General features: G+C 33.7%; 1 protein-coding gene across 4 annotated transcripts in view; it reads right to left on the reverse strand.

Annotated features, from left to right (window-relative positions):
* The window catches only part of NBEA (neurobeachin), a 774,301-nt gene that overhangs the window by 497,175 nt on the left and 249,813 nt on the right, over positions 1–27,313 (reverse strand). For all 4 annotated transcript variants that reach the window (XM_030922219.1, XM_030922217.1, XM_030922221.1 and 1 more), the window contains exons 30-32: positions 27,160–27,255; positions 14,773–15,211; positions 1,958–2,112 (exon numbers count right to left, since the gene is read on the reverse strand). In XM_030922219.1, coding sequence (XP_030778079.1) covers positions 1,958–2,112; positions 14,773–15,211; positions 27,160–27,255 — 690 coding nt within the window. The remainder of the gene's footprint in view (positions 1–1,957; positions 2,113–14,772; positions 15,212–27,159; positions 27,256–27,313) is intronic.

Here is a 27,313-nt window from a genome sequence, read left to right on the forward strand (position 1 = left end):
ACTGCAAATGGGGCATAAATAAAAAACATCAACAAATGAAAAAATTTTAGATAAAATGAGGCTGATAAAACAATGCAAATTTAGGTGTGAAAAACTTATCTTTTTATAGCTACACTGCAATATTTTTGGTATTCATCATTTAAGACAGTTTGGAGTGAACTATCTGAGCATAAATTTGTGGCACTGCAGCATCAAATGCTCCTTTTGATAAGATCACTGCTTAAGAAGGGCTATAATGAGTTACATTAGTACCTGGTCTTAAAATAATGAGTGTTCCCTCAATGATATAAAAATGTAATTTTAGTAAAGATTTTTCTATAATACGCCACTAAGTATATTAAATAGCTGTGGAGTTGAGGGACATCTAGTGTTCCTAAATATTATCATCTTATACTAATTCCCATAAAACTGAATTGCTTACTGGGACTTCCACTATAACATTTTAGAGCACCTATATGCCAATATCTGAAATGAACAGTATATCCAGCTTAGCTGTTGGCTCACAATTTATACACACATACATACACACACACATTTTTAAGAAGTTTATCACTTACATTTTTATTTCTCGTTGTAATATCATATACTTTATACTATCATCAAAACTCTTGCTACCATTACTTTCCATATTCATTCTTAATTTTTAAAATAGAAATTAAAAACATCATGACTTGTCTCTAAAGACAAAAAAGGTGATTCCATTTTGCATTTACCTAACTCCTAACAATAAGGACTTTATTCATATTTTTAAAACCTTTACACTTTTAAAGTATATACTTTAGTAAAAGAAAAACAGTTTTACTCCTATCTCTAGAAAGCTAAATGAGTATAAAGAATGAAACTCTAATACTGAAAAGACTTTAAAGTCTTCAGACAAGCCAGGTAGAAATATCTATTTATAATACAGATAAACAATAGATGGTCTATTCTTTGACACAATGCCATTAATGACATTTACTTGCCAATATAAATATTCTTAATAGAGTACATTCTACTTACTACAACCCCATAAATGTGTTGTTCATGATATGTCAGACTCGGGTGGTATGATAAACAAGATAGATACAGAAAGCACAAAAAAGAGCTATGAAATTAATAAAAATGGGAAGAATCTAGGCAATGATCATAAATGGAAAAGTTCAAGGCTATACAGTCTGGAGAAGAGAAGACTACTATAGTCAGGGAAGAAAAGTCAGGGATCATCTTGCGCTGTATAAATACCTAAAACGGAATCACAAAGATTTGGGTAAGGATTTATTTAGCTAATAATCAACAGGAACATTTCTGTAAATTTACAGAAAAAAAAAGGTTATTTTAGGCAGACTTTTAATATTTGTAATGATTTGAAATTTTTTGTTCCTAGATTCATTAGGAATTTGCTGGGCAATGAACTGGATCAAATTATAATCTATGTATATGAATTAATTCAATGTCAAACAACGGTTCTTATTCACATGCACTTTTTATCAAGTTGAGGCTCTTGCATATCAAGGTTCTTAGGGGAGCTCTACCTCCCTTAGGGGATTTAGCAAAGAACATATGTTAGAACTCAACCAATCAATGTCCCCAAATCTGCTTTCTGTCACTAACATTTTTAGTACATCTTGATATTCTTGATACATTTTACTGATTTTTACATATCAAACGTCAGTGTTCAAATTATCCTTTGCTTCTGCTCCCCAAATATCTTTCGGTAATCTGATTTCACTCTGAAAATCAACAGCACTGTTTTGAGAAGACTCAAAACCAATACTGTCCTCTAAAATGACCACTAAAAAATGCACTCTACAACTACAGACAAATTCTAAAAAGTCGTAACATAAAATATAACCTTCTTAAAAATTAAGATAATCTTCAATGATTAGGGTATTTTAATTTTTAAGATCAAATAAGCAGAAAAATGAAAATATAGAAAACATAAAAAGATGAGTATCACAAAAATATATAAGGACAATACCTGTTGTATTAATCATACTTTTTGGTGTAGCTCCAGTAGCAGCAAATATATTAGAGGTACTGCCTGTTGGCAGCCCACTTCCAGCAGTAGTGGCTCCCACAGTGGTTACAGCTAAACTACCTGGAGGTGGCTTCTTTACAGGCACCACAACACTCCTGTAAAGAAATGAAGGATTGAAAATAACAAACATGAGGTTGAAGATGAATTCTAATCCCGCTGCAGCCAGATACACAGTCAACATCGAATTTCTCCCGCTTTCTTCTTCCAATTAAAAAAATTGTTTAAACTCCTTAGTCCAGCTTTGTCAGTGGAAAGGATATGGACATTAAGGGTATATACAAAGTGTGTTGACTAATTGATTTCACCAACATTTTTGTAGACTTTGGAGTCTGCAAACCTTTCTTAAGATGGCATATGGACTGTGATCATAAATCTGGGAATATTAAGAAATTTGTGCTCAAGTTAGGAGATTTTATTTTGCCTATGCACATAGAATTTTTGGCAAAATATACATAAAATATCCATCTTATCCACATCACATTCTCCATGATATTCATAAATACGTAAAAACATAAAACATTTGAATGCCAATTCTTTTTTTTCTCCTTTTTTTTTGACATAGTCTCAATGTGTCACATAGACTGGAGCGGAGTAGTGCCATCTCGGCTCACTACAACTGCAGCCTCCTGGATTCAAGCGATTCTCCTGTGTCAGCCTCCCAAGTAGCTGGGATTATGGGTACGTGCCACCACACTCAGCTAATTTTTGTATTTTTAGTATAGACAGGGTTTCACTATGTTGGTCAGGCTGATCTCAAACTCCTGACCTCAGGTGATCAGCCCCCTTGGCCTCCCAAAGTGCTGGGATTACAGGCGTGAGCAACCACACCCAGCCTTTAAATGCCAACTTCTAAAGCTTCTTCATAGTAAAGATGAAAATTAAACCATGCAATAATAAATAACATCTAAGTGCATAATAAGGTTATACTTTATTTTTATGAACAAAATTGAGTTGCTTTTATAGTAGGAATATTGTTATGAAAGAGAATGGAGATGATAGAGAGACATTTGGTTAGAAGTTTATTTAGTTTTTGAGCCTTGGTTTCCTTAACAGAGGAGTTCAACATTTCCCCAGGTTTCTTTAGCATATTTTAAATGTATTTCATTTAAAAATTTTTGAATTTGACATTGTGTTAAGGTTAAATGACAAATAAATGTGGATATTAGTCAATTTTAAAAAATGTAAAAAGAAACTACTTCTCAAACTTAATAAATATCTAAACTTCCTTGCGGTAAAGGTTCATTCTTCTCAAAATTTATAGTACTGCAAACTTCATTTAACAAATATCTTCCAAACCTTACTCAACCAACATTGATTTTATTCATCTACAAATAGATGTATGATCTATTTTAATCAAATGTAATGCTTGGAAATTGGTGACTGACAGTACTAAAATATCCAACTTGATCTACAACTTCTTAATGCATCTCTATTTTATACTTATTCAATGAAAAAATCTCCCTAAAGAAAACTACATCAATGGTCCATTCTCAAATAAGTCTGTTGCTTAAACTTCCTTAATACCAACACATTTTTTCCACAAATAAGTGGTTTTGTTAATATCTTCAGTGACTTCTTTAATGTTAATAATCTAAATTTGTAATAATTATTATTCTTAATTTTAGAAATACTTAAAAAATTATGTGTGACCAAAGGTATTATAATCTTAAATAGTTTTACTCATGCCAAAAAATGTCTTCACTATCTCCTTCTAGGTACTTTCTTCTTTTCTCTTTAAACATGTTAGTGCCAAATTCTTTAGACTCAACCTTTAACTCTCAACTATCTATCTAATTACCTAAAGCACACATTATGCTTTCAATCCCTATATTGGCGAGTCCTCATCTAATGCCTTCGTTTACTTCATTGAGAGGCTGTGTGACATTGCAGAAAAGAATATAAGATGTTGACTGTATTTCAAAACTAAGGCTTGAAAACTGGACCACTCTCAAACTGTATGATCTTACACTTTTTTGAGCGTAAAATCATAAGACTGGCCGGGCGTGGTGGCTCAAGCCTTTAATCCCAGCACTTTGGGAGGCCGAGACGGGCGGATCACAAGGTCAGGAGATCGAGACCATCCTGGCTAACACGGTGAAACCCCGTCTCTACAAAAAACTAGCCGGGCGAGGTGGCGGGCGCCTGTAGTCCCAGCTACTCGGGAGGCTGAGGCAGGAGAATGGCGTAAACCCGGGAGGTGGAGCTTGCAGTGAGCTGAGATCTGGCCACTGCACTCCAGCCTGGGCGACAGAGCTAGACTCCGTCTCAAAAAAAAAAAAAAAAAATCATAAGACTAATGCTACCTCCTTCACATACAACTGGGGAGATTAAACGAGATCATATTTAAATGGACTTTGTCAATTACAAGGTATATTATAAATGTTAATAATCATTATCAATGTCTAAAGTGAAATATATTTTTCGTCTATGGGATATAAGGCATCTACTTATAATGATCTACATAAAAATCAATGGAAAAAAGGAACATGCCAATATTTGGGGTTTGTCATCAACATTCTCCTCTAAACTTATAAAATAATGTGAGACATACTATTTCATTGGCTCTCCAGCAAGAAAACAAAACCATCAAATATTGATTTGAAGAGAAGTCATTAAAGTATAATGCTCTTTTTTCTGCATCTCTCATGATTTTTTTTAGGACAACAGCAGACACAACGATGTTTATTTATGGATCAAGAATCATGAGCTAATTAACAGTGCTATGAGATGAATTTGCAGAATGTAGAAAAACTATTATTATAAATTTCTGATCTGTTGATCATTACTAACTTTGAGCAAAAGCTGTCTGTAACAGACTGGTATCTTGTCGAATGTGGAAGCTATGAGAAATAAGTTATACTGGAAAAAATAAGTTATATGAGAGAAAAAAATAAATATCTAAATCCTGTAATTACAACTTATAAGTAAAATACAGAAAGGTTAAATGCCTACTTACTAAAAAATCTGAAAGCACTGAATTAATAGCAATTGATGTGAAAGCCTCCAAATATTTCATTGCTGGCAAACTCAGCAGTTTGTCGGTATGGCACAGAATCCTAACCCTACAGACCTGGGTTAGAATTCTGTCTTCAGCAGTTACTATGTGGTATTGGGCACATAGATCTCTCTAAGCTTCATTCTCCTCCCCATTAAAATGAGATGCATAATGGTAGTATCATCATAAACTTAAGATTGCTATAAGGATTGTTTTAAAGACAAAAGGAGGTCACACATATAAAGTACTTAGTACAGTACATGGAATATTCTAAGCAGCCAATACATTTTAGCTATTATGAGTATTGCTATGGCTCCCAAAAGTGCTGATATAGTCTGGGTCTACATCAGCAAAAATACCCAGACTGAAAGAAGCAATAATCCTCATATACTCTGCCATTGTCATATCTCATATGTATAGTTTTAGGCACTGTAGTTCAAGAATAATGACAAACAGAATCATGTCCATAACACAACAGTTAGGATGACAGTTGATCTGGAAAACAAGTCATGTGAGTAAAGGCTGAAAGGACAGAAAATTACAGTAAAAGGATGAGAAAAAGTTACAGCATTTTTTTAAAATCTGAAAGTATGATAAGAAAACAAAATGAAACTTCCATGTACGTCAACATACCAAATTAGGACCAACAAGAAGAAAAAAAGCTCTGATAATTTTTATGAATTCCAGTTTCTAATCACTGATGTGTCCAAATGGCTGAGATGACCAAGTTACAAGGGTTTAGTTGAGAGAAGTAGGAACCTGTATTTGACTGATTTCTCCGATCTTTTTCTGAATCTACAACATTTTAAGTTTGTAAGAACTATTTCCCCTTTGATCCAGATGGCCAAACTGTTTATCTAGAATTAAAGGACTGCACGTTCTTGTCCTTAATATTGTTTCTTCACCAACACTACCCATTCCCTTTTATCTCAAACCATTCTCTTTCCTAAGCAACCAAGTTTACAATTAATTTGAAAGTCCACACTAACCAATATGTGTTGATAACAAATTAATTATCTTTCAAAATGTTACTTGATATTAATAACTATTTATATATGAGAGTAAAAATTTCCAACTCTTACAAAACCTTCTATCAGATTGTTACACAGCATTTCACACTGGCTATCTATTCCATCTACACCAAAAAGTCTTACCTAGAAGTCTAGCTACCTACTGTGGGTAACCTATTTAGGGTACATAAACACACTAAAATATATACAAATTTTGGTGGTAAAAACATTTTCTCTAGAGTGAACATATAGTTTTTAATGAATTTCAAAAACATATACAGCCACAAAAAGGTTAAGAGCCATTGAACTAAACTATTCAGGTATTATGCTCTTCTTCTTTTAGATCTGCTATTCATCCTAACAGATACCTTGAATCCGCTACTCCAGTGGTCCCCAAAGCTTTTGGCACTAGTGACTGATATGGTTTAGCTGTGTCCCCACCCAACTCTCAACTTTAATTGTATCTCCCAGACTTCCCATGTGTTGTGGGAGGGACCTAGGGGCAGGTAATTGAATCACGGGGGCTGGTCTTTCCTGTGTTATTCTCATGATACTGAATAAATCTCATGAGATCTGATGGGTTTATCAGGGGTTTCCACTTTTGCTTCTTCTTCATTTTCTCTTGCTATCACCATGTAAGAAGTGCCTTTAACTCCTGCCATGATTCTGAGGTCTCCCTAGCCATGCAGAACTGTAAGTCCAATTAAACCTTTTTTTTCCTTCCCAGTCTTTGGTATGTCTTTGTCAGCAGTGTAAAAATAAACTAATACAGTGACAGATCATCGGGCATTCAATTCTCATAAGGAGTAGTTAACCTCGATCCCTCACATGCACAGTTCACAGTAGGGTTTGCACTCCTATGAGAATCCAATGCCACCACTGATCTGACAGGAAACACAGCTTGGGCAGTAATGTGAGCAATGGGGAGCAGCTGTAAATACAGATGAAGCTTTGTTTACTTGCCCACTGCTTCCCTCCTGCTGTCTGGTTCCTAACAGGCCACAGACCGGTACCAGTCTGTGGCCCAGGGATGGGGACCCCTGCTCTATTCTACACTTTCTTTGCCAATTGAATTTTTTAAAAATCTCAATACTGTGCTTTCCACACAATTTTAAACTTCTATCACACATCTTTAAGACTGTAAACTACAAGAAAGTGGATAATTCTTTTATATTGCGTAGAATCTATACACACTCCAAGGTTGTAAAATTATCATCAAAATGGTACAAGCCAGGACATATTTCAATCTAATTCACTTGATAAAATATTTCATTAATTGATTATATGATTTTAATAAACTGATATATAATACATGTAAGTGTGAATTCTTCCATCATTGAATTTATCCTATCTCAAAGCTAGATGTGATATATTCACTCATTCATTTAACAAATATTTATTGAGCATTGCAATGTGTGTGGAACTGTCAGAAGCTCTGGATATACAGCAATATATAGAATAAAATCTCTGCTCTCATGGAACTGACATTCCAATACAGAGATACAGCAAATACAATAACATAAATGAGTAAATACAGTATATCAGATGTTAAGTGCTATAAGAAAAATAAAGCATAAATAGGAAGAAGGAATAATGTTGAAAGGATGGCTCAGAGAAGATTGACAAAAAAATGGTAGTATTCGAGAGAACACTGAAGGGGGTTAAAGAATAAGCCAGGAGATTACCTAGAGAAGGGCATCACAGGCAGAGGTAACAATACAAAGGCTAGTATGACAAGAGAACACTGGGTGACATGGAGAGCTGTAAGACATTAGATAAGTAAGAGGACTCAGCTCACAGGGCCTTGTAGTCCATTGTACAGATGCTGGCTTTTATTCAAAGAGGGATGAGAAACCATGAAGGCTTATGCACAGAAGAGGAATATAACCTCAGGTTACAATAGGACCACTCTGGCTGCTATGTCAAGGATAGTCCTAGGAGGGACAATGGTTACTGTGGAGAATGACTAGGAGACTACAACAATACAAACAAGAAACAATGGTGGTTTGGAGCGGAATAGCAAAGCAAAATCTGGTAAGAAGTAATTCAAATTTTGGCAATATTAAGAAGGTGGAGCAAGTAAGATTTAAATAAGAACTGGATGTGGACATGAGAATAAAGTCAAAGATTATGCAAAAAAATCTGCCTTAAGTAACAGAAAGGACAAGTTGCCATTAACTGAGATAGGAAAGAATGTGGTTGGAGCAGGTTTTTTATACTAATTTTTTATACCTCTTTTTAATCATCCAAATAGCAATGTTGAATAAGCAATTGGATAGATGAGTCTCTAGTTTAGAAAAGAGGTTCAAACTAAGATATAAATATAAGAGTCATCAGCATATAGATGCTATTTAATGCCAGAAGGGTGGATGAGATAGCCAAAGAAGTGAATGCAAAGGGACAGCAAAAGTGGTATAAGGATAGAGTATTGGCAGTCTCCATTAATCAGTTTGGTAAATTTTGTAAAAACAGGGATACTATCTTATCTGTGTACATCATGGTTTATCCTAAGTACAAAGGGAGATACTGAAGATAAGAAAGAGCTTTTAAATGGTGACTCATTAAGGCAAGTGAGTTTTATAATTATTCATGGCACACTGTAAGAATCCCTTTCTGTTCCCTTCTGCTGTTTGAGCACGAACAGGGGATTACACTGACAAGTTTAGGAGACACAAGACAAACAGTACATGCCTCATGCCCTGAGGCTTATTCTGTAGATACTTTAAGGAATATGACAGACAAACTGACCATGCAATATATTTCAATAATTGACCTGGTCAGAGTTACGCCCAGGTCCTTTCAGGAACACAGGCTGTGCACAATCAAGGAAGAGTGGGCTGAAATGAAAAGGATCAATAGAAATTAACCAAGTAGGGAAAACTGCATACAAAAATTCAATAGTAAAAACCTAGCAAGACAAAGAGATATGAAAAAACAAGGTAGGTTAAAGGAATTGCTTTAGGTATTTCTGGCTGATGAAAGGTGTGGACTTTCTATTCCAAACTAAAATAATCCTCCTTTATTATATAAATAACAAGAATTATTTCAGAATTTTCATCAGTTTCACACTTTAGAAAAAATGTCTATGGCATAAAATAAATTTGGGGTGAGAAAGGAAACATGGAAATAGTGAGGGCAGTTAGGAGGTAACAGAAAAAATCCACCTTAGAGATGCTGAGGGGCTAATGTAATTTGAGAATGGAGATGCACCTTTTCCGGGATTCACATCTTTTAGCCAAGCTCGAAAATATCCATCTGTTGCTTTGTGGGGCTAACAATAAGCCCATTTCATTTAAATAGAATTTTGGAAATTTATGAGATCTTTTAGAAATCATGTAGCTTTATCCCATATTATCTGAGTTGGGAAACTGAGTTCCAGAGAGCCAAAAAGAATGAATCAAGGTCCTGTAACAAATTACAGAGATACCAACTATTAATATCCAGTTCCCCTAATTTCCAGATCATCACTCTCTAACTAGGGTATGGATGTTAAATGTATATCTTAAAAGAAAAAGTTGAAACTTAAAAGAGAAAAATAATTTGTTGCTGATTCTAGGATAACATGACAATTTACTTCAGTTCATCAGAAATCACAAGGTGAATACTCTCATGATATTATCTATCATGCTTCCCTATTTTGTAAAATATTTGAGAACTGCAATACAAAAAATATGTTTAAGAAACAATAAAGAATTTCATTAAATCACCTATTAATGAGAGATACTTTATTCAGCTCTCTATAATTGCCAGGAGAGACAAAGGCGACAACATTGGGGAAATTAGGATACAAACATGCTCAGTCAAAACTGAATCTTCTGGCAATTGACCTTAAAATATATACTCAGGGCACTTGCAGCTTAATAAAAGCAGAAATTACAGTGGTGAGATGTAGGAAATTTCAACTGTAAAGGCTGCAAGATTAAATCAATGTGGATTACATTTATTTGTTCATCTTTTAAATGATATGGTCAAAATACATTTTTTTTTAAAAAATAGAAAGAAATAAGAACAAATTGAAGTCTTCAGAAGTAATTATAATTTTTCATAGTTACTTAATTCTAGCTTTAAATAAATCAATGTAAGAAGACCTCATCAACTCTACTCAACATTTTAAAAAGTATTTACCCGAAATTTCATCCTTACCACCAATATCAATATTAAAAAACTAATGAAACTAAAGAGAAAATACCTAGCTCAAGCTTATACTTCATGTTTAATAATACTGAAGTCTATCTAAATTGCTTTTTTTGCCCTATATTATTTACCAAATAGATTTTCCTTTTTCAGAGAATTAAACACTGGGAAGCAAGGATATTAAAATTTTGAGGAAAAAATACCTACTAGTTTCTCTGAATATATCAAATCCAGTAATTTGAATATAGGAGGTTTGCAAAATCTAAAAACATGAAGGGTAAGTCTGATGTGTGTCAGCCAAAGAAGCAACACAATTATAAGCTTTGTGTGATATCCCACACTTAAAACAATTTTTATAAACATGTTAACAGTTAAAAATTTATGCGAAGCACACTGCCCTTTTCCTTTTTTTTTTTTTTTTTTGTCTTTTGTTGAAACTAAGTGGGATCTCTGGAAATCCTAGGAAATTAAAACTGAACCAAAACACACACACACACACACACACACACACACACACACACACACATATATATTATATACACACACACATACCAAACTCTCAAAAGCTAAAAAGCATGCAGATACCTAAGATTAAATTTTTAGTTTAAAAGATAAGTAAAAGGTTAATTGGTGGCTTTAGAGAAAAGCATTACTCCAAAGTAAAAGTTACACAGTACATGAAAAATAATAGCTCAATTAAAACATTTTGTAAACCATCAATAAATATAGTAATCTATCCAAAAAGATAGTATTGTTAGAGAACTTGGCAACTTGATTTAAGAATTCTAAAATGATATTATTAGGCTTTTCTGTTAAAAATAAAACCATCATAAATATTTATCTCTGCCTCACAGTAACAGAACTTTGAAAAAATTGTTAGAGTTTTATGATTGTATTTCCTGTTTACATACAGTGTTTGCTCACTATAGAACAGTACTAGAGGATCTCTAGCATTTTAATACTTCATGAATACACATCTGTTCGGATCACTGAGTATAATCAAAGATATATACTTAATCTGCACAGATGACTGAAGGAAGTAAAAGAAAAAGAATCAGCACTTTCCATATATGTAGAGAACATTTATGTAATATTTCATAATCTGCTGAAATATGTAATAGTAAAGAAAAAAGGTTTATTTTAATTAAGTCTAAATGTTTCTAAGAATTTGATGTTGCAATTTTTTATTATACACTTCAAAACACTGAAATTCACCAATGCTCCATCCTAAGGTCTGAGATACACTCAATGCAGAACACAAGTTAACAGAACTCAAATTATCCCAGTTGTTTTAAGAAATTATTTCCAAATTTAAAATCCAGGATAAGCATAAGGAATTCATTGTTAGCATGTCTGCAATATAACCAATAAACAACTGGTTAACAAAAGTAAAATCCTACATGAATTCTACTGAGACTGTACAATATTATTAGGAGTGTGATTTAGTTACAAAGAAGTGACCAACTGAGTTTATATCTACTTTTCAACCAAAGATTAAAATGAAAAATACATTATTGGTAAAGTAAGATCCATGATAGATTCTGGATTTGAAACTGGTAGCATTCAGGACTTTCATTCTAAAGCCTGTCATCTTGGATTCCATTTTCAACGAATTCAATCTGATGTTAAAAGACATGTCATAACTTGGATTTCAGACTTTAGTGCTTCAGAAATATGTTTATATACCTCATAATGTAATTATAGCTACCTTAAGACAGATAAGGCAAATGGTAGCAATACCCTGGAAGTATAATTGAAAAATCCACTGGTCCAGAAGCACTTGTGGGGATGATGTCTCTGAAAAGCTGCTCAAAGCTTCAGAGTTTGAAGTTAAATTTCTGATGTTGTCACTCTCAATCTATTGAATGGCTGACAGACAATCAAACCCGTCTGGCTGGCTGGCAGCTCATTTTGCTGGCAGGTGGCAAACAATTAGACACACCAATTTGTGCCTCCTGATGACATTAAAGCATGAAACTAAGTTGTATGCAGGGCCTAGTGATTTGTGTGAAAGCATTTCAAAAATAATACTCTTTGCCGTGGCAACTCATTTCAAACTGCCACCTCCCATTATGGCTTTGAGCAGTGAAGACGACAGACTTGAGTTACGTGCAGTGCAAGGCCGCTTCTGTTCAATCCGTCATCAGCGCCCCCTGAGACCTCAATCCCCTCCTTTCATCAATATCACCTCATCATTTACATTTGATAGTACTTGAGCTACTGCATATATTAACTACACTAGGGACTCTTTTCCTAAAAAGAATTGAAATATGCTTTGTGCTCTTCCATTTCATTTGTACTTATGCAATTTAGAATAATGATTCCACTCCTACTGCATTTTGCACAAATGCTATAGGAACATATAGAAAGTTCTATTTTTCTTAAAGCAATATTCTCAAAAGTATAATAACTTTTGAGTAGCTAAGAACATTGGCACTCAGGTGACTGCTTTTTAAAGTTTTAATTAAAAAACTCATTCTAACAATAACCCAAATTAAAACAAAAAAATTTTACTTAATGTTTATTTCATTGGATTTTCATATGTAAACCACAATAATCATCTGTATTTATTGGTTTGTATTTTACCAACATTTAAAGATATAATTTAAAATTAACTAGAATAAAAAGCTTAAATTCCTATATATTATCTTATACGCTTATAGAAATACAGAAGTACGTATACTTACATGCATATGTTTATACAAACTTATAAACACACATACAGGCATATCGTGAAAACATAAACCAAGTATGTGAAAAAGGTGACATACATGTGAAACATCATAAGGAACACCCAGGGGACATTACCATATGAATGAACATCCAAACATAATATTAATACCAAAATACCAAAAAAGAAAAATATTTCTTACATTTTATAGTCCTACCATTTTTTACCTTTTAAAACTTCTGACACAACACATTTTATCTATTATAGCAATTATGTGCAAATATCTTACTGCTCTGTAAGTGCAAAGAAGATAAAACTAATGTTATTCATCTTTATATTCTGCATAACTAGCGCCACTTACATTTTCTACAACTTTTCAATATGTATCTGTAAAACACTACCAAAAGTGTTTACAGGCAAAGTTTAAATTATATTTGTGTATTAAAAGGGTAATTCGGCCTGGTGCAGCGGTGCACGCCTGTAATCCCAGCACTTTGGGAGGCCAAGGCGGGTGGATCATGAGGTCAGAGTTCAAGACTGGCCTGGCCAAGATGGTGAAACCCCGTCGCTACTAAAAATACAAAAATTAGCCAGGCGTGGTGGCAGGTGCTACTCAGGAGGCTGAGACAGAGAATTGCTTGAACCCAGAAGGTGGAGGTTGCAGTGAGCCAAGATGGTGCCACTGCACTCTAGTCTGGGTGACAGAGTGAGACTCCATCAAAAAAAAAAATAAAAAGGTGTAATTCATCCAAACTGAAATGACTACACCACCACATCCTCTACCCCTAAACTAAAATGTTACTTAGAACAAAGCAATCTGGGTATTTTAGAGAAAGCAATATGGAATACATATTATTTTTTGACTATATATTTTGACATTTCCATTTAGAAACATTTTATTTCCTAATTTGATCTTGTCTTTCTAAAACAAAAAAAAACTTGATTGTCAATCACCTCATACATATATATAAATTTTTTGTATGAAAAGATGTTTTAAAACATCAGTAACAATGATTTCCTTTAAAAGGTAAGCCATCACAGTTTTTAGTTAATACATTAACATGCAAACATTATTTGGAATAGGCATTAATCCCAGTGATCAATGTTAAGTACTACTGTTAGTAATTGGTGACTAAAATATTATTCTAATCTTGTACATGTTTTCAAATAGTGGAAGATATTAGATGCATAGGGTATTTGGTTATAAAATATCTTATTCTGCTTCTGTGAACTATCATTTTTATTGAAAATATACTGGAATAAAAAATTAATCGTCCCTTAAAAAATCCCTTGCATGATTTAACATTTGAATGTAGACATATGACATATGGGCCATGTTATAAATAATTTCGATTATTTATGCCAAAATACCTTTCAAAAATATTTACTTTTAAATACATGCTTCAAAATACAGCTTTTACATTGGTATTGGAAATCTCATAAAGAAGATGATCACAAACAATTTTTAAATTTTTCCACATACTTCCATTTAAGGTTCAAATTTAAATGTTATCACTTAAAGAACGTTATATAATCTCCAACAATTATTATAGTATTTTATAATATTATAATGGAATTTCAGAGCCAGGATAAACCTTGGACAGCTGTGACCCATCCCCTTCCCCATTATATACATGAAACAATTAAGTCCAAAGAGAAAAATAACACCCCAATGTACTGTAGTCCTTTGATAATGGAATATAACATAATCCATGTTTCCCTACTTCCAATTCAATGTGCTATCCATCATATCACATTTAAACCTCTTAAGATGTATTATTAAGATGTCTCATTATAAGATTAGGTTGAGCCATCATTTTGATTGTCTTTGTAATAAGAATCTACATTAATAAAGTTTTCAAGACCTTCCTTATATTTTAAAATTAACAAAGTCTAATTTTCCTTGTATGTATAAAGCCCAGTGAATAATAAGTTCGGTACCTACCTGTCAAAGGAATGAAACTGCATAGGAAGAATAGCTTGCGCTTCTCTCTTCAACGCTGGATCTGGGTATGGGATAGGTTCAGGGCCACATTCTGCAATTTCAACTGGAGCAGCCACAAGACTTTTCAGTATTTCCTTGACATTGATGCCTTTGGTTTGACTAATGCTAGATATGGATGGTGCAGGCTTCAATGTTTCACTGGGATTTTCAGTTAAGCTCTCTTGTGATTTCTTCACTTCGGATGACAAAGTGGATAAGAGTTCACTCATGGCATCAGGGCCTGTACTTGTTTCTAATTCTGCCCCATTCAGAATGCTAGCCACTTGCTCCTCTCCAATTCCTGAATCTGTATGGGGAATTGAACTTTCTGGCTGAATATCTTCACCAGGAGTTGGTGTTTCCTTTTCTTTTATAGTGTCTGGAAATGCAGCAGGTGTTTCTGTAATGAAAGAAACTAGGTCAGAAAAAAGCTTCGACAGTAAAAATATTGTATTATTAATATAATGTTCTCAGATATTCAAATAAAGAAAATAAAACCTGTAAAAAACAAAAAAAATGCTAAACGGATGTGCATAGTAGTAACACAACTCAGTTGAAAGATATCATCCAGCCAGGTGTGATAGCTCACGCCTGTAATCCCAGCACTTTGGGAGGCTGAGGCAGGTGGATCACCTGAGGTCAGGAGTTCGAGACTAGCCTGGCCAACAGGGTGAAACCCCGTCTCTACTAAAAACACAAAAATAAGCTAGGCACAGTGGCATACGTGTAATCCCAGCTACTCGGAGGCCGAGGCAGGAGAATCGCTTGAACCCGGGAGGTGGAGGTTGCGGTGAGCTGAAATCATGCCAGTGCACTCCTGTCTGGGCAACAAGAGCAAAACTCCATCTCAAAAAAAAAAAAAAAAAAAGATATCATCCAATACACCTATCATTTTGTTCAAGGAGCATCAAAATAATCCTCTTGCTTCTTAAATCATCTGGCATTTCAAAACTGATGCCTTCAAAAGTATCAGGAAATAGTTCTTATAACAATTTCCTAAAGCAGCTTATAAATAATAATTATATGATGTTCCCCTCTTATCCTTTGATTGTTGGCTACCAAACAATCATAGAAGAGAAAGTCTTATATTTCTCTATTAGTTTCCTTAAAAATATAAAGTCATTTTTATACCTTCTTTGGTACTTCAATAACTAATAATATCTGAAATATTCAAGATAATCGAAGATATTATTTTAAAATTACAATACATAAAATTCTGACACACTTGCAAAATGCAAAGCAAGTCAAATGATTAGTTCAAAAGAATAAATACATTAATAATATAATAATGTTCCTCAAGGACAAGGCCTATATTTTGGAATACTCATGCTGATTCTTCATAAATAAATATAAAATTCAATCTGTGAAAATTAAATCAGAAACATACATGCGTATATAACTATACAGATAATGAAATACACATACAATATTAACTAAAAGTAATGAAATCAAAAAATCTTTAGTGTTAAATTTCTATCAAATTTCATCATACAAAGGTTAATGTAAGAAAGTTCTCCATATAATAAAATGTTACCAAATTCTAAATAGTAACCTTGAAAAGTGTATCTCGTCTAAGTATAAGAGAGATAACAGTCCTTACTTAATCATTTTGAATAAAGTAAGATACCATTAAGCTACCATATGTAAATTCACTGCAGCTCTTGCTTAAAGTAGAAGCTCAGTAAATGTTAGCTATTTGTATTACTTAAAACTTACATTTAAGTTTGAAAGTTTCATAATCTTTGAAAATGAGAAGCACAGACTAAATTATTTCAAAGATCTCCTAAAAATCTGAAAATCAGTAAATTCTATATAACTTCTCAGATTTTGTTATTATTTGCTTGTTTCTTTGAATTCAAAGTTTGTTAGGACAAGAAACCAGGAAACTGCCCAACAGGAAAATAGGCTTCCTTGATGTCAGTAAGACATCTCAGGCCGGGCGCGGTGGCTCATGCCTGTAATCCCAGCACTCTGGGAGGCCGAGGTGGGCAGATCACGAGGTCAGGAGATCGAGACCATCCTGGCTAATGCGGTGAAACCCCATCTCTATAAAAACACAAAAAATTAGCCGGGCGTGGTGACGGGCACCTGTAGTCCCAGCTACTCAGGAGGCTGAGGCAGGAGAATGGCGTGAACCCGGCGGCGGAGCTTGCAGTGAGCCGAGATCGTGCCACTGCACTCCAGCCTGGGCAACAGAGCAAGACTCCGTCTCAAAGAAAAAAAAAAAAAAAAAGACACCTCAAAAACTTTTGTGAAATCTCTAGTAAAAACACAAAGAAGTGTTGTTCTGATGATAGAATTGTTGGGTGTGATCACAGCTTGCTGAAAGTTTTGTACATACATACTAAAAAATTATAAACAATATGAAGGGATCTTGTCAGTAACAGACTCAATTCTTGCGTGTTGTCTATTAAACAGTTTTTTTAATCGCTTGAATTTAGACTAATGGTATGCCATTCAAATTTCCTGAGAGTGTGAATTTATAATACTTTTTTGAGGATAAGCATCAGAAAAATGTTACCAGGTTTTGAAAGAAAGAAAATTCCCCTTTTTTTCTCCCCCTTTTCTTTTGATCCCTTTTCTTTTGAGTCATATTATACCAAATCTACACATTAAATTAGGAATAAATAACATCTTCATATTATTCAATATTCCTAATATCAAATACTAATTTAAACTAACTTAAAATATGCATTTCTCACAATGCAATGTTATAGTTTTCCTCAGATTTAATGAATAGGTTTAAATTTTGTTTGGTCAAAGATGATAGACTGAAAGAACAGATTAATCTGTGGAATATGATAATAATATTCAAACATTCATATTGGATGACCAATGTGAAAATCAGGGTAGATTCTTTACTGCTTCCAAGATTAAAAATTAAAATAACTGCATTTGAGAAGACAATGTCAATAACAGTAGGCAAAGGACTAGAGAAGGAAACAGGTAAGAAGACAACAGTTTGGCATTTTTAATAAAACCTTGTAAGAGAAGACTAAGACTTAAATTAGAATAGTGACCCTAGAAATGAGAAGGAAGAGAAGACTAAGGATATTTCTGAAATACCTAGGTTAAGAAAAAAAACAGTGGTGATACGTCACTAACTGAGAAGGGAAGAAAATGAGATTTCTTCAGAGAATAATTAACTAAATTTTGAATCACTTTTAGTCTACAGAATCTCTTAAGATATTTATATCTGTAGGTCAAAAGAAGAATAACCATACATTTTGGGATCATTAAAACTGAGACAGTAGCCGAAATTTTGGAAGTTGATAAAATAATCTACAAATCTAGAATGAGAAGATAAAATGACTGAGGCAGTTATTTTCACTATTAGATATACCACTGAATATATTTTAACATACATTTGCATCTATAGATTGTACATTTTTTGAGAGAAAACAATTGCAGCAAAGTATCAGGAGAGAATTAAATAGTTTAAACAGTAATAGTGACAAGAGGACAGAAAATGTAAATTGCAGAAACACAAACTCTAACAACAACAAAAACAGAACAGTGTCATGGTTACTAGCATGGGCTAATTTTTATAGAGTTTAATTATCAAAAGTCACATAGCTGTGTCTAACACTTAGTGTGATTTTAGCTAATTTACAGATATGGTCTAGCATTTTGACTTTACATTAATATAATGTCTAACTATCATTATATATGACATGTTACATTAACAGCTATACAAAAAGTTTAAACTTCTTAAGTTATGTTAGACTGAAATATAAGCATTTCACTAGCAAACAAAATATCTAAGGAAATAAAATCTGATTTGGTGTTCACAAGCTACCACATAAAAAGACTTTTGCCACCAACTACATAATATTTTGCTTTTCTGCTCAACTATTTGACTTTCAATCGACATTAATATCTTTAACTTTCTAACTAGCTACTTGAAACTTCAACATAAATGTTGACCTCTAGATTATAAAACACAATTAAAACTTTCTAGAAATCAAATATTAGAATATTTTCAAATAGCTCATCAAAATATTTACATAGTACTAAAAAGTCTCAATTTTATTTTTATTGAGGCTGACAAAAGAATGATTTCAAAAAGGAAGTAGCAATTTTGATATTTCAAAGTTTTATTCAAATAAACATGTTTTGTAAAGCACACATGCTGTGATATTACATAGAAATAAAATTAAATGCCAATAGGATATTTTATAATAGCAATTTAAAAACAGATCAGTAGTCAAAAAACCTACCTTAATTTCTCATTATGCATGTACATCCTTAACAGAACATGCTCTCAGCTGATACCATAAACTTCAACTTAGATAACTTATGTTTCCAGAATACCTCTTTGTGACACTAAAGTACCTTGAGGATTTAATCCATGACTTAAATAGGAAGTTAGGCATGAACTGCAGAGAAACTACAAATGATTGCATCTGTGTAGGTTATAGTAATCACAGGCATGTACATTTTCAATAGCTCTTATCAGTTTTTGTAGCAACAGGCAATGTAAGCACACAGAATAGAAACATTACTAGCCAGAGTGATCTTAACCTTGTCAGAAACAGGGATTTGGATGCCAGATGCCTCTTTTTCTTACTGTTTTTCATCGAATATAATGAGTTCATCTAATACATTTTGAGAAAAATATGGGGACAAGTTCAGCAAATGACATCATATTTACACAGTGACTTCACGTATCACATTCCTTTCTCCAAAAATCCTGTTTTACCATGATTTATGAAGAATTTCAACATGTCTTACATACTAAATTACTGAAATTGTCATTTTCCAAACTCTCTAAATAAGGAGTATCATGAAAGAAACATACAGCACCTTGTTAGTATAGCACTAAAGATTATATTACTTCAAATAATAATATAAGCAAATAAATCACTGTAATTTAAAATAAAACATAAAAAAGCTGTATGTAACTAACTTACTCATTTTGTTTATATTAAATCCATAAATGCAAAATTAATTAAAATCTTAACTCCAAAGAGGAAAAAAATACACAAAAGGATTTTAAATCCTCATTAAAGTTCATTTTAAACAAAAATACTGCAATGCATTAATTATTTGCAATTGTTTATATATGATTCATTTTGTTTGCTTGCTACACTAAGTGCATGAAAATAATACAATTCAGGAATTAAATATTATTACTAAATTATATGCCCATAAGAGACAAAATGAAAATTAAGAGCCAAGAAAATCTTCTAATTGATGTTTTGACTATGCTGTGTTAACATGTGGGTCTGAGTTTATCCTACTTGGAGTGCATTGAGCTCTTTAGACATATATATTAATAATTTTCATCAACTGTAGGGCGTTTTCAGGCCAATATTTCTTCAAATTTTCTTTCTGCTCCTTTATTTTTCTCTTCTTTCCTCTGGGACTCCCAGTATACATATGTTGGTTCAACTTAATAGTGTCAAAAAGGTCTGTGAGGCTCTGTTCACTTTTCTTCATTCTTTGTTCTCTTCCTCAGCGTAGGATAAACACAATCGAGCTATCTTCACGTTGCTGATTCTTTTTCTGCCATCTCAGATCTTCTGCTGAACCCCTCTAAGTGAATTTTTCTTTCAGTTATTACAATTTTCAACTCCAGAATTTCTATTTGGTTCTTTATTACATATATCTTTATTGGTATCCTCCCTTTGGTGAGATATCGCTCTTATACTTTTAGTTCTTTAGAAAATGCTTCCTTTAATTACTTGAGCTTATGTAAAATAGCTGGTTTAAAGTGTCTGTCTAGTAAGTTCTATATCTGGGTTTCCTCAGGGGCATTTTATATCAACTGCTTTGTTTCCCCTGTGTATTGACCATACTTTCCTATTTCTTTACTTGTCTCATAATTCTTTTTGTTGTAAACTGGATATTTTAAATAACATAATGTGGCAATCATGGAAATCGGACCCCACTTAAAGAGTTTGTTCTTGTTCTGTTTGTTCATTTTCCTGAACTAATTCTGTAAAATCTGTTTTCCATCATCTGTAGCCACTTAAGTCTCTGCTCAGTTAACCCAGTGGTCAGCTGTTGATTGCACAGACATTGTCTTAAATGTCTTGAACCAATAAATTTTCCACCCTTTGCCAGAGGCTCTGTGTGTGTGTGTGTTCGGGGGTGCTTGCAATGATCCCACGGTTTCAAACTCTCTCTTAGCCTGTGCTTCCTTCTTGTGCTGGGCCTCAAGGTCAGCCAAAGGTGAGAGATTGAGGCCTTCTCTGGTCTTCCCTGGGCCTAAGTACAGCCACGGGAATATGGATATCTCATTCTTACCTCTGTTTAAGCTTTTAGGCAAGGTTCTTGTTTGCCCCAACTGGCACTGTCACTTCAGGCAGTTGCAATGTTAAAAAAAAAAAAAAAAAAATGCTGCTTATTTTCAACAAATACCTTGGAGACAGGCTTTTCTCACTAAACAAGCTCTAGATTAGGTCAAATAATAATAAGCCCTGTGAATGAAGTTTTTCCAGGAAGATTCCATACTGTTCAAATAGTTACAATGCTCTAAGGTTGAGACTTTCTAAGGAATTCCAAACCTAATCTACTCCTACTCCTATCCCCAGTGACTGCTAGGCTTCTGGTTTTCAAAACTACCACTGGTGGCTGGCCTCTGGTTTTCAAAGCAACCACAGAGCTGAGGAAAGGTAGATGGCAACAGGTGAGTTAAATCACTCTAAATCTTGCTATTCTTATAAAGGTCTAGAGTTTTTCTTGAATTAACACCCTCTGGGTTGTTGTAAGCCTCTGATTGCTTTCCAAAGAACTGAAAAAGTTGATTTTGATAGTTTTTGCCAGTGTTCTCATTGCTCTTTTAGAGAAGTAGTATTTTGGAGGTTCTTACTTTGCTCTTCCCAAAGTCCCACTTACAAGCAATGTTTAGAACTCAAATTTTAGTTACAATTTTCATTTATTTTAAATAAATTATTGGCTAGAAATTACAATATATTTGTATATATGCATTTTGCTTTTCTCTTCCCCTAGATTGTGCTTTTACTCTTTTTCCTTTTCTTCTCAAAGGGAAAAAAAAACACATAAACCCTATTAAACTGTATCATGCACTTTTATAATGCAATGGAGGCAGCCAATAACACTAATAATAAAATGCCAACATATACAATTATACATCCAATAAAGGTTTAATATCCAAAATATATAAGGAACTCAGCTCAACAGCAACAAAACAAAAATCCAATTAAAGCATAGGCAAATAACTTGAATAGACACTTCTCAAAAGAAGACAAACAGCTAACAGGTATATAAAAAAATGCTCTACTTCACTAATTATTAGAGGAATGCAAATTAAACCGCAAGGAAATATCACCTCACACAAGATGGCTATTACTGAAAATGTGGCCAGGCGCAGTGGCTCACATCAGTAATCACAGCACTTTGGGAGGCATACACTGGTGGATCACTTGGCATGGGGAGTTCGAGCCAGCCTGGCCAAGATGGTGAAACCTTGTCTATACTAAAAATACAAAAATTAGCTGGGCATGGTGTTGCACGCCTGTAATCCAAGCTACTCAGGAGGCTGAGGTGGTAGAATCACTTGAACCCAGGAGGCGGAGGTTGCAGTGAGCCAGGATTGCACCACTGCCCTCAAGCCAGGGGGAAAGAGTGAGACTCCATCTCAAAAAACAAACAAACAAACAAAACAAAATGTAAAATGTAAGTGTTGGAGAAGATGTGAAGAAAAGGGAACCCTTGTACACTGTTGATGGGAATGAAAATTAGTACAGCTATCATGGAAAATGGTATTGAGATTCTTCAAACAATTAAAAATAGAACTACCATACAATTCAACAATTCCACTTCAGGGTATATATCCAAGTGATATGAAATCAGTATTCAAAAGAAGTATGTGTACCCCAATGTTCATTGCAGCATTATTCACAATAGCCAAGATATGGAATCAATTGTCTATTGATGAACAGATGAATGAACAAATAAAATGTACACACACAATGGAATACTATTCAGCCATAAAAAAAGAAACTCCTCTCATTTATGACATGGATGAATCTGGAGAACACTGCATTAAATTAAGTCAGACATAAAAAGACAAATATGGGTATAATCTTACTTATATAGGGAATCTTAAAAAGTTGAACTCACAGAAGTAAAGAGTAGAATGCTGGTTACTAGGGACTGGGCAGATGTTCACCAAAAGGACCAATGTTTCAGTTACAGAGACGGAATAAGTGCTGGTGATCTATTTTACAGCATGGTGACTACAGTTAATAATGTATCAGTAGTTGAAAACTGCTGAGAATAAACTTTAAACATTCTTATCACAAAAAAAAAATGATACGTGAGGTGAAGAAGACATTAATTAGCTTGACTTAATCATTCCCTAATGTACACAAATGTCAGTATATCACATTGTACATAAATGCACAAACTAAAAAAAAGTTAGTTATGATTATCCTCTTGAAGCATACATTCTAATCAACAATTAAAGAAAGCATTGAATAGAAGAAAGGAAATAAAACAAGATGATATGAGAAAGAATAATAATGGAAAGGAAGCTACTTAGTTACACGAGTCAGAGAAAGCCTCTTGGAGGAGGTGAATTGAAGAATGAGTAGGCACCAGTCACACAGAAAACAAGGAAAAGAGCCAAAAGCCAGCGACAAAATACAAACATCCTGAGGCATGAAAATGCCTGGCATGATTAAAAAACTAGAAGGTAGTCTGACTGTTTCATAGTGAGCAAAAGAAAGAATAACATGAGATAAAGTTGGAAACATAGTCAATAGTCATCTTATCTAGGGTCCTTGTGACTCTAAATACTACTAGAAATTTAATGTCAAGAAAGGACATAATCTGCTTTATCTTTTAAAACAATGAAATTGGCAGTAAAACTGTAAAAATAAAAGAATAATGATCAGTAAGAGGAGTAAGGAATTCACTTTGGAGGTGAGTATTGTAATGGAGGCAAGTCAGAATTAGAATAGTTTTGCTACGTTAAGGCATTTTAATTTTGTGCCAAAAATTACAGAGAGCCTTTTGAGAATTTTAGGAAGAAAAATTACTTTATTAAAGTTATTATATATTATAAAATATTTATTATATTAAAATGGTATATAAATTACACTTACTCTGTTACTATATTGTATTAAATGTTAGTGTTATTTCCAAAATTGTCAGTAATAAACTGAGAGAAAGCCTAGAAACAAAAAGTCCAATGAAGAAACTATGGCAATACTTCAAGAAGGGATTTGAGTCTGAACTAAGGGACATCAAAATTTAAAAAAAGAGACCAGACAGCTAATTCAGAGGTTTGTTTAAAGTCTCAAAAAGGAGCTGAAAGAAGGCCGTGGGATGTGAAGCAGCTGAAGAGTAGTCCAGGAGAGGGTTTCTCAAACTATTTGTGAAAATTTACTTTTATCTCCTCAATCCATCATTTGCTGACACATTTAGAAAATAAAATATAAAATTTTACTTACTAATTGTAGTAAATTACTGAAAAAATAAAAAATTTCAACACTACACAAAAGCACAATTGTTATTGTTATTTGATTAGGCAGACATAAAATTACACATCAATAAATATAATCAGACAAAAATAGCACAAAGAAAAAGAACACAATTATAAAAATGGCCTGTGTTGTTCACCAAAAGTGAACTGGGGATTAATTTAGACAAGTACTACTACACTTGCAACTTTTCTTCATTACACATCATAACTAAACAAAAAGTTTTAGGTAAAGAGTGATCCTCACCTCCCAAATGCCTATACGAATATTTTAAACAAACACTGCGATTATAAATAAAGTTTATGATGTTGACAATGAGCTTTTTTGCTTGTTAATTTATCTAATCTAAGGTGAACTGGCAATAAAGCAACTCGGGAATAATAAATACTTAAATTGTTTTTGTTTTATTTCAGTAACACTCAAAGAGGAGAAAGTAGTGTCACACAGGTATGCTGATGGAATGAAAACTCTTCTACATCTTGTATAGTTATAACAAGATGTAAGTTATATTTCAGTGACAGAAATGGATTCCAGATCCATGAATTTGCTATCTGTGAATCTTCTACTGCTGGAAAATAAAATATAAAATAGTCTGCCCAATCCATAAAGTGACAGGTGATAACTTGAAAGATGAACAAAATCTGATCATTCCTAAAGACCAGAATACTTAATAATTTTTTTTCTTTGAAAAAGGGTCTTGTTCTGTTGCTCAGGCTGGAGTGTAGTAGGCACAATCATAGCTCACAGCAACCTAAACTTCCTGGGCTTAAGCAATCTTCCCACCTCAGCCTCCTGAGTAGCTGGGACTACAGGCACATGCCACCATGCTTGGTTAATTTTTTAATTTTTCGTATAGATGGTGTCTCACTACACTGCCCACCAGGCTGGTCTCAAACTCCTGGTCTCAAACCGTCCCCTCTCCTCGGCCTCCCAAAATGCTGGGATTATAGGCATGCACCACCAAGCTGGGCCAATAATTATTATTAAATTGTGAAACATGTCACAGAAATTGTGTACCTCTAAAATTTTAACTTTTGTGTTCTTTGATCACACCTACCATGAAAAAAATATCTTTCCCTGTTTGGAAGCATTGAGTTCATGAAAAATATTTGACAGACACTTTCCCCCAAAAACCACTGCACTACAGCATGCAATAACAGTTATGATAATCTGCCATAATATCAAATTAATACAAAGAATAATAGCAAATTTACCACATTGGCTTTAAAGTAATTCAAAATTTTATTATGCTACTAACACCACTGTTCAGTGTAACTGAAACTATTTTCATAGCAAGACTTTCTCGACAACGTGCATTAATATTCTGATACAGGCTCCTTAATCTGGTCAGATACACCAGGATACTTTCCATAGCAGATCCTTTAGAACACACTCCACCAGACAAACTCCAGACGATGTTTGCTGACAATCTCATCCTTTTTTTTGGTTTGCACAGTTTAGAGCTAGATGTGTTTGTCAGTCAGCAGTGAAGTTGAAAACAATATTTTTCATTTCATCATGCTGTTCAAAGGTTGCACATTTGTAAAAAATAATATCTGTACATTCATTAAGTTGTAACAAAAATATTTTGTTAGCTTTATTTGTTCCAAAAATTGCTGTTCCATATGATTAGACAGTTATGGAATACATTGAAGTATCGTATCACCTGGAGTTCAGCGTCCTCTTGAAAACTCATTCAATTATTGGCAGAAATCAGTTCCTTCCTGCTGTAGGACTAAAGTCCCCACTTTCTTGCTGGCTGTCAGTTGGTGAGTGCTATTAGCTATATGGTTTCCTCAGATCCTTGCTCCTCCATCTAAGCAATAAGATGGTCACCTCCATCTAAGCAATAAAGATCCTCCTTCATGCCAAATCTCTCTCACATTTCAAGTCTCTTGGACTTCCTGTTCTGTGACCAGAGAAGGAAACTCTCTTCTTTTACAGAGCTCATGCGATTAGGTCAAGCCCACCTGGATAATCACCATTTCTTAAAGGCTAATGTGCCACTCAGCATAACCTAATCACAGGAGTAAACACCATCATATTTACCATCCCAGGAATTTTGCAGAGTGTGTACACAGGAAAACCCTGGAGCTATCACAGAGTTCTACCTATTATAATCCTTTGTTCTGAAGTCAGTAATCTCATGTTACTCCTACCCAAAGATATTATCATTTTGGCTATTGTATTTTTCATCTCTAAAATTGTCATTTTTTTCTTTATATCTTCCATTTCTCTCTTCAATATGTTAACTTTTTCCATTACATTGAAAAAATCTTGAATATACATATAATGGCTTCTATAATGTCCTTATCTGATAATTCTGCTATTTCTGTTGTCTCAAAATCTGTTTCTATTCACTGATATTTTTCTTTTGTTTATGCATCACATTTTCCTCCTTCTTTGCATGTTTAACAATTTTTGTTGGATGCCTAACATTTAATTTTATGGTTTTTGGTAAGGACTTTCGCATTCCTTTAAACAGTGTTGGGGCTTTGTTCTAACTGGAAGTTAAGTAACTTACAAGTTTGATGCTTTCAAGTCATGCTTTTAAGCTTTATTCTAGAGTAGCCTTTCTATTAGGCTCATTTAGTCCCACGACTACTAAACTGTGACTCTCCTGAGATCTCTCCTGAGTGCTACCATTATGCATATTAATATACATATAATTAGGTATCCTTAATTTATAGATGATACTTAAAGAAATGTAATAAAATACAAATATAAAAGCTATACTTAGCTCTCAATAGCTAGGTATAAATACAATGTTTCATATCTCCATGAAACCTGAGGTATATACTTGTTTATAAACAATTATATCATGAATATTTATTTTGGAACAATTCATGAAATAAGAATACCCAAACAGGTCAGGAGATGAGGTCAATATTACCTTTGTAAAATGAGTGGCCAAAGCTCTGCTCAGGAATTAACTTGGCAAGGAATCCATGGTTCAAACTTGGATGAGGGATAGATGGTATGACCACAACTGTGGAGAAAATCATGGAATCAAATTTGAGCCAGCATGTAACAACCTGCAACATGGT

The sequence above is a fragment of the Rhinopithecus roxellana genome, chromosome 18 (genome assembly GCF_007565055.1).
Source record: "Rhinopithecus roxellana isolate Shanxi Qingling chromosome 18, ASM756505v1, whole genome shotgun sequence".
In the NCBI taxonomy this organism is placed as follows: Eukaryota; Metazoa; Chordata; class Mammalia; order Primates; family Cercopithecidae; genus Rhinopithecus; species Rhinopithecus roxellana.